Source organism: Jaculus jaculus, chromosome 11, assembly GCF_020740685.1.
Source record: "Jaculus jaculus isolate mJacJac1 chromosome 11, mJacJac1.mat.Y.cur, whole genome shotgun sequence".
Lineage (NCBI taxonomy): Eukaryota > Metazoa > Chordata > Mammalia > Rodentia > Dipodidae > Jaculus > Jaculus jaculus.
The window spans coordinates 111,314,638-111,331,086 of NC_059112.1; the positions used below are offsets into that span (position 1 = coordinate 111,314,638).

The window sequence follows — 16,449 nt, forward strand, 5'->3', positions numbered from 1 at the left end:
GGTAGATCTCTGGGAGTTTGAAGCCAGCATGTGACCACAGTGAGTTCCAGGTTACCCTGGGCTACAGTAAGACCCTATTTTGAAAAAAAAGAAGAAGTAGAAGAAATAGTAACAAATATAGACTCCACAGTAGTTAAAGCTATTCTTTGCCATAACAGTAGTTATTTGAAAGAAATATATAAATGAATAAACTGTAATTAAAAGTTTCAGAGCTAGGTGTGGTAGCACATACGTTTAATCCCAGCACTTGAGAGGCAGGGTTAGGAGGATTGCTCTGAATTCGAGGCTAGTCTAGAACTACTGTGAGTCCCAGGTTATCCTTGGCTAGAGTGAGACCCTACCTTGAAAAAACTGAAAAGAAAAAGTTTCTATGCCAAACTATTTAGATTCAAAGATTAGAACTGACTTTTAGAGCTGGGTATGTAGCTCAGTATAGTACTTACCTAACACAAATGAGGCTGTGGGCTCAATTCCTAGCAACACACACAGTGACAAAGTAAAATAGGACCACCATATTTCTGCAATCCTAAAAGATGATAATAATAAACCCTGAATCCCTGAAACTTTTATCTGTGATGACAGACTTGTCTTATAATTTGTCAGAAAACAGTTTTGCTTGTCATGTCTTATAGCAAGCAATATGATAACAGTGCTTCAATTTTCTTCCAACTGCATGATGCATATGACCTTTATAGCAATTACCTTCTTGTTGCTGGGATAAAACACTCAACCAGAGGCAATGTATGGGAGGAAAGGGTTTACTTTGGCTCATAGTTTTAAAAAATATTTTATTTGAGAGAGAAAGAAGCAGACAGAGAGGAAAAAGAAAAAAGAAAGAGAGAGAGAGAGAGAGAGAGAGAGAGAGAATGGACATGCCAGGCCTCCAGCCATTGCAAGTAAACTCCAGATGCATGTGCCAATTTGTGCATCTGGTTTTATGTGGATATTGGGTAATTGAACCTGACCGTTAGGCTTTACAGGCAAATGCCTTAACCACTGTGCAATCTCTCCATCCCTGGTTTTACTTTTGAGAGGAAGTTTCGTCATGGCAAGGAAAGCATGACTGGCAGCTCAGTGTCACAGCTCCACAGCAGCAGAAAAAAGTAGTCTAAGTGCTGGGCTTGGAACTGGACTGTTACCCTAAAGCCTACCCTCAGTGTGACACACCTCCTCCAGGAGGGTTCCACCTCCCAAAAGCACAATAACCTTCCTAAATTGCCACCAGCTGGGGACCAACTACTCCAACCACACGGGTTATGAGGGACATTTTACAAACTACCACACTCTCCAGCCTCTCCTGGTCACCATTAGTAACTCCTTACATAAAAAGTAAACTCCAGAAGATTTAATAATCTTAACCAAGTGATGATGCTTTGGCAAGAAACATCTAAAAAATTATAAAAGTTTCTCTATGGATCTTTTAAAAAAGATTTATTTGCATGCAGTTTCTCTGTGTGTGGACAGAGGATGCTGCAGACCTATGTGGTGAGCACAATTTCTGCCCTCAGAATTTCCAGTGTAGGGCTGGAGAGATGGTTTAGCGGTTAAGCGCTTGCCTGTGAAGCCTAAGGACCCCGGTTCGAGGCTCGGTTCCCCAGGTCCCACGTTAGCCAGATGCACAAGGGGGCGCACGCGTCTGGAGTTCGTTTGCAGAGGCTGGAAGCCCTGGCGCGCCCATTCTCTCTCTCCCTCTATCTGTCTTTCTCTCATCTGTCGCTCTCAAAAAAAAAAAAAAAAAAAAATTAAAAAAAAAAAAAAAAGAATTTCCAGTGTGCTGGCTAGGGTAGACATCAGGAAGAGCCCATAGGGAAAGAGACAGCTAGGTCTCAGGAAGGAAGGAAGCAGACAATGAGGCTGGTGTTGCATGCTGGAAATGAGTCGTGTTGTTTCCGTGCGTGCCTCACTTTCTGTGCAGCCTGAGCTTCAGTGAGCACTCAGGCTCAATTATTTTTTGTTTGTTTGCTTTTGTTTTTTTTCAAGGTAAGGTCTTGCTCTAGCCCAGGCTGACCTGGAATTCACTATGTAGTCTCAGGGTGGCCTCAAACTCATGACAATCCTCCTACTTCTGCCTCCCAAGTGCTGGAATTAAAGGCGTCTACCACCACACCTGGACTGTGCTTAGATTTTTTTTTTTTCGAGGTAGGGTCTCCCTCTGGTACAGGCTGACCTGGAATTAACTATGTAGTCTCAGGATGGCCTTGAAATGGTGATCCTCCTACCTCTGCCTCTCTAATGCTGGGATTTTTTGTTTTTTTTTTTTCTTAATGAGAGCAACAGACAGAGAAAGAAGGGTGGGGGAGAGAATGGGCGCGCCAGAGACTCCAGCCACTGCAAACAAACTTCAGACGCATGCTCCATCTTGTGCATCTGGCTTATGTGGGTACTGGGGAACCCAGCCTTGAATCAGGATCCTTAGGCTTCACAGACAAGCACTTAACCACTAAGCCATCTCTAGCCCATTTTGTGATATTTTTTTTGGTTTCGTTTTTTGTTTTTTTTAATTGCTTAATGCTGAGATTAAAGACATGCACCAGCACACCTGGCCTGTGCTGTACTTTTTAAGGGCTAACTCTGCTAACGACCAAATGTGTCACCTAGGATTATTACATTGTTATAGCCTGTGTTTCTTTTCAGCTCCAGCTGTGGTTATCTTGTAAATGAAGCCTCCAACACTTGTACAATTTGCAACAAAGATTCTTCTGGACTTAAATCTGTTTTTCTCAGCTTTGATATGCTGATTGATCTTACCGACCATACAGGAACACTCCATTCTTGCAGTCTTACGGGAAGTGTTGCTGAAGAAACTTTGGGCTGCACGGTAAAGAGCAAAAAGGAAGAAATGTCTAGAATTATTTCCAAATTGAATATTCCTCCTTAAGTTATAGATTTTGTTTTTTTCGAGGTAGGGTCTCTAGCTCAGGCTGGAGGCCTGGCATGTCCATTCTCTCTCTCTCTCTCTTTTTCTTTTTCTTCTCTGTCTGCTTCTTTCTCTCTCAAATAAAATATTTTTTAAAACTATGAGCCAAAGTAAACCCTTTCATCCCATACATTGCCTCTGGTTGAGTGTTTTATCCCAGCAACAAGAAGGTAATTGCTATAAAGGTCATATGCATCATGCAGTTGGAAGAAAATTGTACTCTCAGAAGTATAGATTACTTTGTTGAATATTTGATAGAAATCAGTTAATTAATAAAGAGGTCTGGAGCTGGAGGGATGGCTTAGTGGCTAAGGTATTTGCCTGCAAAGCCAAAGGACCCAGGTTCAATTCTCCAGGACCCGCATTAGCCAGATGCAGAAGGGAGTATATGCGTCTGGAGTTCGTCTGCAGTGGCTGGAGGCCCTGGTGCACCCATTCTTTCTCTCTCTCTCTCTCTCTCTGTCCCTCCCTTCCTCATTCCCTCTTTCTTTGTCAAATAAATAAATATAAAATATTTACATAAAATAAAATAAAGAGGTCTGGGAAAAGCCATCTTGGTTTAAACAATATATATATATATTATATATTATATATATATATATATATAAATAAAATTTGTTTGTTTGTTTGTTTTTCGAGGTTGAGTCTGGCCCAGGCTGGTCAGGAATTCACTATGTAGGCTCAGGCTGGCCTCAAACTCACTGCAATCCTCCTACCTCTGCCTCCCGGGTGCTGGGATTACAGGCGTGGGCCACCACACCTGGCTTTAAACACCATGATTTGAATGGACAAGTAGTTACATGATCTATTAAAATCCCAGCTAATCTTGACTATTATAAATATCCACTGAGGCCTTCAGCCAGATGGAGGACTAAGTTTGATACCTTATATAGTCAGGGAATGATGAGTAAACATGCTGGAGATGTTGATTGACACACATGCTATGCCAGGAGGCTATACTGGTTGGCAAAATTTCTCTTTCCCAGCTTGTGTTCTCCCCATGGTCTGTAGCTACAGGCACTTGGAGATTGGCATGTTTTTGTTTTTTTCCAAGGTAGGGTCTCACTGTAGCACAGGCTGACCTGAAACTCTGTAGTCTCAGGTGGGCCTTAAATTCAGTGATCCTCTTACTTCTTACTTCTGCCTCTCCAGTGCTGGGATTAAAGGTGTATGCCACCACATCTGGCTTCTGGCATAGTTTTTATGATTAAAACCAGGTCATAAAACTTAACCTCAGGGCTGGAGAGATGGTTTAGCAGTCAAGGCACTTGCCAGCAAAGCCTAAGGACCCAGGTTTGATTCCAAGTACCCACATAAAACCAGATACACAAAGTGGTACATGCATCTGAAGTTTGTTTGCAGTGGCTGGAGGCTCTGCTGCACCCATTTCTCTCTCTCTTTTTTATTTTATTTATTTATTTACTTATTTATTTAGTTTTTCAAGGTAGGGTTTAACTGTAGCACAGGCTGACCTGGAATTCACTACATAGTCTCAGGGTGGCCTTGAATTTATGGCGATCCTCCTACCTCTGCCTCCCTAGTGCTGTGATTAAAGGTGTGTGCAACCACGCCGGCAAAATCTCTCTTAAAGAAAGAAAGAAAAAAAATTTTTGTTCATTTTTATTTATTTATTTGAGAGCAGCAGAGAGAGAAAGAGGCAGAGAGAGAGAGAATGGGCATGCCAGGGCCTCCAGCCATTGCAAACGAACTCCAGATGCATGCATCCCCTTGTGCATCTGGCTAACATGGGTCCTGGGGAATCGAGCCTCAAACTGGGGTCCTTGGACTTCACAGGCAAGCACTTAACCACTAAGCCATCTCTCCGGCCCAAGAAAGAAAAATTTAAATATATTTTATTTTTATTTATTTATTTGACAGAGAAACACAGAGAGAAAGAGATATAATGGGTGTGCCAGGGCCTCCAGCCACTGCAAATGAACTCCAGATGAGTGCACCCCCTTGTGCATCTGGCTAACATGGGTCCTGGGGAATCAAACCTAGGTTCTTTGGCTTTGCAGGCAAATGCCTTAACCACTAAGCCATCCCTCCAGCCCATTTTTTTTTTAATTAAAAAAAACATTTAAGCCAGGCATGGTGGTGCATGCTTTTAATCCCAGCACTTGGGAGGCAGAGGTAGGAAGGAGGATTGCCATGAGTTCGAGGCCAGTCTGAGACTACATAGTGAATTCCAGGTCAGCCTCAGTTAGAGCAAGACCCTACCTTGAAAAATCAAAAAAAAAAAAAAATTTATTTATTTATTTGAGAAAGAGGCAGGTGGAGAGGGAGGGGAAGGGGGAAGAAAGAAAGAGAATGGGCACACTAGGGCCTCTAGCACTGCAAATGAACTCCAAATGCATGCACCACCTTGTGTATCTGGTTTATGTGGGTACTGGGGAATGGAACCTAGATCCTTAGGCTTTGCAGGTAAGCACCTTAACAACTAAGCCATCTCTGGAGTCCAAATAAAAAACATATGTTTAAAATTTACCATCAAATGTTAACTCCAAATTCTGCTTCCACTGTATTGAGAGGAGTTTTCCCTGCTAAACCCCTAACTGGCTTTAGAACTTCTGGTAATAGCCTTTGGTGCCTTATCTACTCTGTCAAAAGAATTGAGCCATAATTACTAGGAATAAAATTCCTATTCTACTGAGCAAGTTTTGTCAAAGTGAGTCATCTATGTATGCTCTAGAAATATTTGTTTAATCTTTAAATTTTTTTTAAATTTAGTTATTAGAGGCAGAGAGAGGGAGAGAATGAGAATGGGTATGCCAGGGCTTCTAGCCACTGCAAACAAACTCCAGATGCATGCGCCCCCTTGTGCATCTGGCTAACGTGGGTCCTGGGGAATTGAACCTGGGTCCTTTGGCTTTGTAGACAAGCACCTTAACCACTAAGTCACCCCTCCAGCCTGTTTAATTTTTTTAAAAATATTTTATATATTTTATTTATTTATTTGAGAGAGAGGCAGATGATGTGTGAGAGAGAATGGATATGCCAGGTCCTCTAGCCACTGCAAACAAACTCCAGATGCATGTGCCATTTTGTATATCTGGCTTATGTGGGTACTGGGGGATCAAACCTGGGTCCTTAAGCTTTGCAGGCAAGTTCCTTAACCACTAAGCCATCTCTAGTCCTTAAAAATATTTTTATTGGGCTGGGCATGGTGGCACATACCTTTAATCTCAGCACTTGGGAGGCAGAGGTAGGAGGATCAACATGAGTTTGAGGCCAGCCTGGGTCTACTGAGTGAGTTCGAGGACAGTTTGGGCTAGAGTGAGACCCTACCTTGAAAAAAAATATATTTTTATTGGGGCTGGAGATATGGCTCAGCAGTTAAGGCACTTGCCTGCAAAGTCTAACAATCCATGTTTGATTCCCCAGTACCCATGTAAAGCCAGATGCAGAAAGAGGAGCAAATATCTGGAGTTCATTTGCAGTGACTAGAGGCCCTGGCATGCCCACATTCTCTCTCTCTCTTTCACTCTCTCTCTCTCACCTCTCTACTTATAAATAAATAAATGAAAATGTTTGTTTATTTATTTATGAGAGAGAGTGTTATGGGCATGCTAGGTCCTCTTGCCAGTATAAATAAATCCTACACCCATGAACCACTTTGTGAATCTGGCTTTACATGGGTACTGGGGATTGAACCCAGGCCAGCAGGCTTTGCAAGCAAGTGCTTTTGACCATGGAACCATCTCCCCAGCCCTATTTATTTGATCTTTTTGTTCACCAGGTGAATGAGTTTCTTGCAATGACAAGTGAACAGAAAACAACACTGAAGTGGAAGTTCCTTTTGGAAAGAAGCAAACTTTATTTAAAGGTGAGTGTATTTTATGGTAGGGTTATTTTATAAATCCAAAAGTATATACATATATATGATTTTTTTTCAGAGTGAACCAATGGCATTTTAAATCCTTAGCAAGTGCTCCACTCCTGAGTTTCACCCCAGCCCAGAATTTATTGTTTATTTTTCATTCATTTGCAAGCAGAAGAGACAGAGAGAAAAAGAGACACAGAGAGAATGGGCACACCAGGGCCTTCAGCTTCACATGGGTACTGGGAAATCAAATCTGGGGTCATTAGGCTTTGCAGACAAGCACCTGGTCTATTGAGCCATCTCCCCAACTCAAGAATTTATTATTTTTAATGAAGTTCAGAAGTGAATTATGATGGCTCATGCCTTTAATCCCAGCACTCTTGAGACTGAGGTAGGAGAATTGCTGTGAATCTAGGCCAGTCTGGTGCTACAGAGTGAATTCCAGGTCAGCATGGGATAGAGTAAAACCCTGACTCAAAATGAAAAAATAAAAACAAGATGGGCATGGTTGTGCATGCCTTTAATCCCAGCATTTGGGAGGCAGTGGTAGGAAGATCAGTGTGAGTTCGAGGCCAGCCTGAGACTACATAGTGAATTCCAGGTCAGCCTGGGCTAGAGTGAGACACTACCTCGGGGGTGCGGGGGAGAAAGAAAAAGTAAAATAAATAAAATAAAAATTTCCAGTTCCCAGATGTGCAGAAAGATTTGGCTACCATAAAAACAATGGCAACAATTAGGTTTCCCCACATAGTACAAAGGGAGTTAGAAATGACACCAAGTAGACTAATAAAGAAATGTCCTGAATTGGAGAGATGGCTTAGCAGTTAAGGCACTTGCCTGTGAGGCCTAAGGACCCATGTTCAACTCTCCAGGTCCCACATAAGCTAGATGCACAAAGGTAACACAAGGCACAAGGTCACACATGTGCTCAAGGCGTTGCACATGTCTGGAGCTAGGTTACAGTGGCTTGAGGCCCTGAATTGGCTTGAGCCAGTTCTCAGTCTCTCTCTCTCTCTCTCTCTCTCTTTCTCTCTTTCTCTCTCTCTCTATCTATCCATATCTTTCTCTCTCTCTCTCTCTCTCACATAAAAAAAAGGGGAGGTCAGTCTGTTGGGCTTGCCTTAAAAATAAAAAACAAAACAAAACAAAAACTGCTTTGATGTCAACTTTAGAACTGGAGTGAAAACTGGGGCCATGCGCAAGCTCACTTCAGGGAAGTAAAAAATAGCAGCTCAGCTCCTACCTTTTGAGTTGAAATGCATGGGGGTGTGAACCCAGTCCCATCATATCTCAGCCTGTGTGAACGACCCCAGGAAGTTAGTGAGCTTCTCTCAGCCTGAAAGATTCTGTGACCCTACAGCTGTGAAGAACGGGCACTGACTCCTGAGGCACCAGCAACCCTTGGTGTTGGAGGATCACAGAATCTTCCTGAAGATGTGGGAAGCAGACGAATGCATGACAAGCTCCTGCTCTCCTTCCCAGGTCACCTGTGAGAGGAAACTAGCCAGTGTTACCTCCTTCCCACCATGCTTTGCAGTGCTTTCTCCTGTACTCCTGAAAGTTACTGAGCTCCCGTTTATGTGAGTGATATCTGCTGACCATATATATATATATATATATATATTTTTTTTTTTTTTTTTTTTTTTTTTCAGGTAGGGTCTCACTCTAGCCCAGGCTGACTTGGAACTCACTCTGTAGTCCCAGGCTGGCCTCAAATTCACAGCAGTCTTCCTACCTCTGCCTCCTGAGTGCTGGGATTAAGGGTGTGCACCACCATGCCTGGCTTTAAATTTTTTTTTAAATTTTCTTTTGAGTGAGACCCTCTCTTAAAATACAAAACAAACAAACAAACAAAAAACCTAGAAGAGATAATTTAAGAAATAAAAACTGGATGCCAGGTGTGGTGGCGCACGCCGTTAATCCCAGCACTCAGGAGGCAGAGGTAGGAGGATTGCCATGAGTTTAAGGCTACCCTGAGACAACATAGTGAGTTCCCGGTCAGCCTGGACTAGAGTGAGACCCTACCTTGAAAAACAAAAAAAATAAAATAAAATAAAAACTGGGCTGGAAAGGTTTCTCAGTGGTTAAGGCGCTTGCCTACAAAGCTTAATAACCCAGGTTTGATTCCTCAGTACCCATGTAAAGACAGGTACACAAACTGGCACATGCATCTAAGTTCGTTTGCAGCAGCTAGAGGCCCTGACATGCCACTCTCTCTCTCTCTGGTCTCTCTTTTTCTCTTACCTCCCTCTGTTTGCAAATAAATTAAAAAAAATAAGAATCTATGTTACTTGACAAATTAAATAAAAACAAAGTGTGCCAGCCAGGCAAAGTGGTTCACATCTATAATCTTAACACTCAGGAGGTGGAGACAGGAGGATCTAGAGTTCAAAGTCATCTTTGGCTACATAGCCAACTTCTAGGCCACATGTGACCCTGTCTCAAAAAAAATTAAAAACCACTGAACGTGGTGGTGTACACCTTTAATCCCAGCATTAGGGAAGTAGAGGTAGGAGGATTGCTGTGAGTTTGAGGCCAGCCTGAGAATACAGAGTGAATTCTAGGTCAGCCTGGGCTAGAGTGAGACACCACCTTGAAAAACCAAAAATAAAAAAGAAATCAAAATCAAAAACCCCAAACAACAAAGTATGTTTATATAGATTGAACATTTTATGTACTTCTCATTTTTCAATTGAAAATAACTTCTAATTAAAATGATTCCAAGCTGGGTCTGGCAAGTGCATGTCTATAATCTCAGCACTTGTGAAGCTGAGACAGGAGGAACAGGACTTTGATCAAGTCAGCCTGAGCTACATAGCCAGACCAGCTCTCAAAAAAAAAAAAAGTTTTTTGTTTTTTTTTTTTTGACTGGGTATGGTGGCACACACTTTAATTCCAGCACCTGGGAAGCAGAGGTAGGAGGATTGCTGTGAGTTTGAGGCCAGCCTGGGACTACAGTGAGACCCTATCTTGAAAAAACAAACAGCCACCCCCCTGCACCAGAAGGAAAAAAAAACAAAAACAGTTTTGCCATTCTTTCTTTGTGGTCATTGCTGTTCAACTGTATGTAAAGTTGATGCTTAAAGCTAACCCCCTCTCTCTGTCTCTTCTCCCTCAGCTTGTTTCCTCACACAGAGCAAGGGGTGGGCTGAAGGTTAGCATACTCTCCTGTAAGCTCGCAGATCCTGCTGAAGCAAGTAGGAAGTTACCTGGACAAGGGCACATTTAAAACCAATTTTCTTCTAAACTCTGGAAAAGTACAAGGGTTGAACACTTAACATGGAATGTTAGTTTGATCATTATGGATGTAATTGCATTTTGTCTACATGTAGTCATTGTGTTTCATGGATGGTCACTGTTGCCTTCAGAGTTGTTTGGCTTCGTAGAAGGCCATTTCTACCTACTTTGCCATCTTTTCCCAAGTTGGAAATGTTCCCATGTATTAATAAGAGTTACTCTGGGCTGGGGAGATGGCTTAGTGGTTAAGCGCTTGCCTGTGAAGCCTAAGGACACCGGTTCAAGGCTCGATTCCCCAGGACCCATGTTAGCCAGATGCACAAGGGGGCCCACGCATCTGGAGTTCGTTTGCAGTGGCTGGAAGCCCTGGCACACCCATTCTCTCTCTCTCTCTCTCTCTCTCTCTCTCTCTCTCTCTCTCTCTCTGCCTCCTTCTCTCTGTCTGTCACTCTCAAGTAAATAAATAAAAAAAGTAAACAAAAAAAGTTTTAAAAAAAGATTTACTCTTCCTCCCAGATGGGAATAAGTTCTTCTTTTGTTTTGGTGCTCTGAAAAGGTTAGAGCCTCTCCAAATGTCTTTCCTGAAGTGTGGTAGCACTTGTTGCCTGACAGGGCACTGCAAGGGCTCTTGGTGCAGATGGGAACAGCAGCAGTCACAGGCAAGCCAGAGCAGTTGCTTGCCCTCACCTTCAGTGATGACACACTGGGGCTACCTGCTGTCTACAAAGGATTGCTGACTCAGGGTTGACATTTATGAGCCTGAATCAACTGGGAGGAGACCAGCTTCAAAAGCTATAGGAGTGGTTCTCCAGTCTCAAAAACCTTGAAGAGGTTGCCTACTCAAGACATTAGGGCAACAGCGGCTTTTCATGCCAGTCTTCTCTGTAGCAGCCCAGGGCACAGCACTCCGCTTATACTGACTGAGCTGCTTGTGTCATCACTGCTCTCTGTGAAGACCCTCAGCTGAGCACTGACTGCTGCCTGCAGGGTCTCCCAACTTCAGAACTGACACAGACTCCCAAAGTGAGTATTGGAAACTCTCACGAAGCTGGTGTTGGGTGTCACACTTGCCTTGTCTAATTTTTTCTCTAGTTTTTACTAAATGCAGTCTTGAAGGATAAACACCAGGTGATGATCCTGGTGTGTCCCAGTTGAAGCTGAGAAAGATGGCCTGATGAAGAGCTTTCTCACATCCTTCTTGGGGAAGGAGGTGGGGTTCAGTGTAGAGTGACAGGGATGGAGGGACAAAGAAGGAACAGTGATTCACATCTGTTGTGAGCTAAGCAAGAGCAGGCATGGACTATATTAGTCAACCTACCAGATAAATAATCTTGAAGGTAGAAATATTCATCTTGTCTCATAATTCCAGACCTGGTCTATTGGTCTCATTGCCTTGGACTTGAGAAGACTCAACTTATGAGGCTGGGAAGGAGAGAGAGAGAGAACGAAGAGGAGAGGAGGGGAGGGGAGAGGAAGGTGTAGTGGTTTGATTCAGGTGTCCCCTATAAACTTAGGTGTTCTGAATGCTAGGTTCCCAGCTGATGGAGATTTGGGAATTAATACCTCCTGGAGGTAGTGTGTTGATGGGGGCGGGCTTATGGGTATTATAGCCAGCGTCCCCTAGCCAGGGTTTGGCATACTCTCCTGTTTCTATTGTCCACCTGATGTTGGCCAGGGGGTGATATCCATCATATGCACATCCCATCATTTTCCCCTGCAATCATGGAGCTGGAGCTTCTTCTTGAGTCTATAAGCTCAAATAAACCTTTTTCCCATAAGCTGTTCTTGATCCAGTGATTTATGCCAGCACTGTGAACCTGACTGCAGCAGTAATGTTGGTAACCAAGGAGTGGTGCCATTTGCTGTTTGAAACCTTGGCCTAAGAGACACCTTGCAGTGCTGTAAGTACAGCTTGATGGATTATTCTGGTCAGAGTTTCAAGACCTGAATGCAGTAAGAACTATGGACTGTGAGGTTTGACTTATGAGGGTGAAAAGGAGCTTTGTCTGGACTGGGCTAGAAGAAGTTTGTGTGAGAGGCTTGCTGTTATGCCTGTGTCCTGAGAACCTGTGCAGGGTTGCAGTGCATAGAAACAGACTGTTGTGAGCAGAGAGACACGACACAGAAAGAAATCTTTGGGCCAAAACTGCTGCTATTTAGCTGCAGCTGTATGGGAGATCACAACCATTGTGATTTGGCTAGCTGAACTGCATTGAGACAACAGAAAGAATGCAGTCCTATGAAGGGGCCTCAGTGCTGAAGGAGTGTCCTGTTCTTCCAGGTCTGCTTTATTCCCCCCTGGACTAATAAATTGGCACCCTACCTGGTATTATGGAGTATAAGAAATGCAGGAAAGAGAGGGTCAATGAGTTTGCAATGTGGTCTTGTATTTTGGAAATGGCTGTGGACAGTGTGAAGCAGGTTTGCTGGATGCTTGCATGAAGATCCATTGGAATTAGGAGGATGAACCATGGGTTGCAATGGAGACCCAGTGGAGATACTGGGACCACGAGATGGCTGCTAAGGAGAGCTACTGCCTGGATGAAGTTTTCCAGGACTGTGAGTAGCCTAGCTGGAGGGGTGGAGTTGGAACTCCAAAGACTTGTTGCTGGTTAGAATTATCTGACTTGAAGACTTTTCACTGACTAGAGTTGTTGGACTTGGAGCTAACAGAGTTTGATGTTTGCCCTGTTTAAATCTTGTATTGGTTGAATATTTCTTTCTTTTTTTGGGAGGGGGGTTGAGGTAGGGTCTCACTGTAGCTCAGGCTGACCTGGAATTCACTATGTAGTCTCAGGGTGGCCTTGAACTCACAGTGATCCTCCTACCTCTGCCACCACACCCAGTGAAAAATATATTTTTATTTTATTTATTTACTTACTTGAGTGTGAGGGGGAGACAGAGAAAGAGAATGGCACATCAGGGTCTCCAGCCACTGAAAATGAACTCCAGATGCATGTGCCACCTTGTGCATCTGGCTAATGTGGGCATTGGAGAATCAAACCTGGGTCCTTAGGCTTTGATGACAAGTGCCTTAACTGCTAAGCCACCATTCCAGCTCTGGTTGAATATTTCTTTGCTATGCCCAATGTCATCTTTTGCAGTGAGCGTTTATCTTGTGCCATTATGGGTATTTTTATTTTTATTTTGGTATTATGACTCAGTTAAAAGACCTTGGATTATGGGGATGTTTGAACATCATTAGGATTGATAAAAACTATGGGAACTTTTAAAGTTGGACTGAATGTATTGCATTTTACATCTGGATGGTTATCAGTTTGTGGGGGCCAGGGACAGAACGTGGTGGTTTGATTCAGGTGTTCCTCATAAACGTAGGTGATCTGAATGCTAGGTTCCCAACTGATGGAGATTTGGAAGTTAACGCCTCCTGGAGGCAGTGTGTTTTTGGGGGCGGGCTTAAGGGTGTTATAGCCAGTTTCCCCTTGCCAGTGTTTGGCACACTCACTCTCCTGTTCCTGTTGTCCACCTGATGTTTGCCAGCGGGTGATGTCCACCCTCTGCTCATGCCATTTTCTTCCCCTGCCATCATAGAGCTTCCCCTCGAGTCTGTAAGCCAAAATAAACCTTTTTCCCACAAGCTGCTTTTGGTTGGGTGATTTTTGCCAGTAATGTGAACCTGACTGCAACAGAAGGAGAAAGGAGAGAGAGATGGTGACCTGGAACAAAATAAGATTACCAAGAGCAGGCCCCAAGGGGCCCTTCCTTCCACTGGATTCACCTCCTAAATCGTTCTCCTCTCATCAATCCTCTCCACTCTTCTCCTCCACCCTCTATTTCACTCCTTCTCTCCTCCTTCTTCCTCTTTCTTTTTTTTCTCTCTCCTCCCCCACCCCCATTTCAGGAGGCTCTTTCTGTGTAGCAGGCTGGCACTAAATTTCTAATCTTCCTGGCTCAGCCCTGAGAGTGCTGGGATTATATACCGCTGACCTACCTCTTCAGTTTCCTCTTTACCTTAATTTTTGTGAGGAAAGGTCTCATGCTAGTCCAGGCTGACCTGAAACTCACTCTATAGCATAGGCTAGACTTGAACTCAGAGACCTTTCTGAGTGCTGAGATTAAAGGCCTGAGCCACCACACCTTGCTTCTATTTTTTCTGTTATTTAAAAAATATTTGGCCGGGCATGGTGGCACACACCTTTAATCCTAGCACTCAGGAGGCAGAGGTAGGAGGATTGCCATGAGTTTGAGGCCACCCTGGGACTCCATAGTGGATTCCAGGTTAGCCTGGGCTAGAGTGAGACCCCACCTTGAAACCCGCTCCCCCCAAAAAATTATTTATTTGTTTGAGAGTGAGTGGAAGAAAAAAAGAGAGGAAGAAGCAGACAGAGAGAGAATGGGCACACCAGGCCTCCAGCCACTGCAAATGAACTACAGATACCTCTGCCACCTTCTGCATATGGTTTACGTGGGTACTGAGGTATTGAACCTGGGTCCTTAGGCTTTGCAGGAAAGTGTCTTGACCACTAACCCATCTCTCCATCCTTTTTTTTTTCTTTTGTTATTTTGAGAGTATTTTGTGGGGTTCTTAAGTCTGTGTGGTGGTGAGGGGAGGCATGTCTGAGGCTAATCCTATCTACCCGGTGGTTCTTACAGTCTTTCCACCCCTTCTGCAATGTTCCCCGAGCCTTTGTGGGCATGTTAGAATCTGATTTAATGTTGAATCCCCTGTAGCCTCTGGATTTGTTTGCTGAGATTTGAGTGACCACCGTGTCTGCCAATGTCTCCCTGGAGCAGTGAGAGTCTCTTCTACAATGACTCCTGGGCTCCTACAGATGTAGTAGAGGCAATCCATCTCATGATAAGCAGTTGCTGTCTTGACTTGGTGTATTGGTCAGAGCCTTCTTGATCTGCCCACATCCTAGAAGTAATTCAGGGCAACTAAGCCTTTAGCACAAGGCTTTTGGCTCCCTAAATAAGTCCCTTGACCAGGAGCTCAGGACTGAGGGTGAGAGGAGGATGCTGTCTAGATGTGTAGGGGCTACTGAGATAGGGTTTGGATTCTCATCCCCAGAAATAGGTCTGAGAGCACTAGATCTGGCTCCTGGGTCCCCAGCCTCAGCTACTTCATTTCCTATACAGAGAGGTATTCTCATGTGGGCACACTGGAGTGCTGTTCCAGCCACGGTGCAGTCGGTCAGTATGTGGCCAGTAGGGGGCTCTCAATTACCTCCTCACATCCCAGAACCAGCACAAAGCCAGCCCTTTGCCAAGGTGTAGAAACCTACAAGGCCAAGTGTCAAGCCACACTGAGTCTAAGGCGTCACAAAACTCACACTTTTGTGAATGAACATTACAAAATCAGCCAATAATTTCTTCTTGTCCCGGTGGCTAAAATTAAGTGCAAAATTAACCAGCATCTAAAGTTCCATTGCAGATTAGCCAGAACGCAGGCACTCAAGGAAACCGAAAAGAGGCATTGCACATCCTCACCAATGGCTATGTCTTCTTGTTTCCCACTTGCTCCAGGGACTGCTTTTCTATTGGCCTCTGCTGAGCTGTAGGGCTCATGTTGCTTTTTATGAATAGTTAAATGATTAGGTGACTTTCCCTCAGGGTCATTTCAGTACAGTTTCCTTTGCAATTCTGTGTTGTGGGTTTATTCATTCCATCTTTTGCACATAGTAGAAATACCATTACTCATCCTGAGAAATACTGTGTTGTTTTGCTTCTCAATTTTTAAATGAAGTTTTATAATTGTTATATAAAAAGCTAGAAAATCATAAATAACATAAAAAGAGAACCCATAATTTCCCATTCCACATTTTCCAACTGGTAGGTCAAACTTTTTTTTTTTTTTTTTTTTCCTGAGGTAGGGTCTTCCTCTAGCCCAAGCTGACCTGGAATTCACTCTGTAGTCTCAGGCTGGTCTCTAACTCACAGCAATCCTCCTACCTCAGCCTCCAAAGTGCTGGGATTAAAGGCATGTACCACCATGCCCGGCAGGTCATGGTTTTTGTATGCATTTTTGTTTTTATTCTTAGGAAACATACATAGCACAACTTTACTATTTTAACCATTTGCAACCCAGTAGCTCAATTTACATTCATGATGCTGTTCATCTTTCATCTCCCTCCTTTCCTAGACCTTGTCCTATGGTAGTCAGCTTCATGTTGTTGGGACAAACATGGAAACCAAGCACAGTTGAGGGGAGGAAGGGTTTATTTCAAGCTTACAAATCCAGGGGAAGTTCCATCTATGGTGGGAGAAGTTGCTTCCATGCATCCAAGCAGAGAGAAACACCCAAACAGCCAGCAAAAGCCAAAAGTAGCAAGTACAAAACTGACAGCAACAAAAGAGGCTCAGGCAGAGCTCGGATCTCTCTGCATACTTTTTGGCTGGAATTCAGATCAGCCTCCAACACACTTAGGGGTAGAGTCCAGGATCCACCCCCAGTGACCCCTCCTCCAGCCAGCTGGCTGAAGACAAGCTTTAATAAAACACCTGAGGGGCT

The 16,449-nt window shown here is 43.7% G+C and overlaps 1 protein-coding gene across 2 annotated transcripts in view; it reads left to right on the forward strand.

Moving 5' to 3' along the window:
* Meiob (meiosis specific with OB-fold) overlaps window positions 1–9,969 on the forward strand; it is a 34,202-nt gene extending 24,233 nt beyond the window's left edge. Inside the window, exons 11-13 of one of the 2 annotated variants that reach the window (XM_004652174.2) lie at window positions 2,635–2,818; window positions 6,657–6,743; window positions 9,859–9,969. In XM_004652174.2, the coding sequence (XP_004652231.2) occupies window positions 2,635–2,818; window positions 6,657–6,743; window positions 9,859–9,969 (382 nt within the window). The remainder of the gene's footprint in view (window positions 1–2,634; window positions 2,819–6,656; window positions 6,744–9,858) is intronic. The other variant, XM_004652175.2, reaches the window with a different exon arrangement.
* Window positions 9,970–16,449: the final 6,480 nt, after the last annotated feature.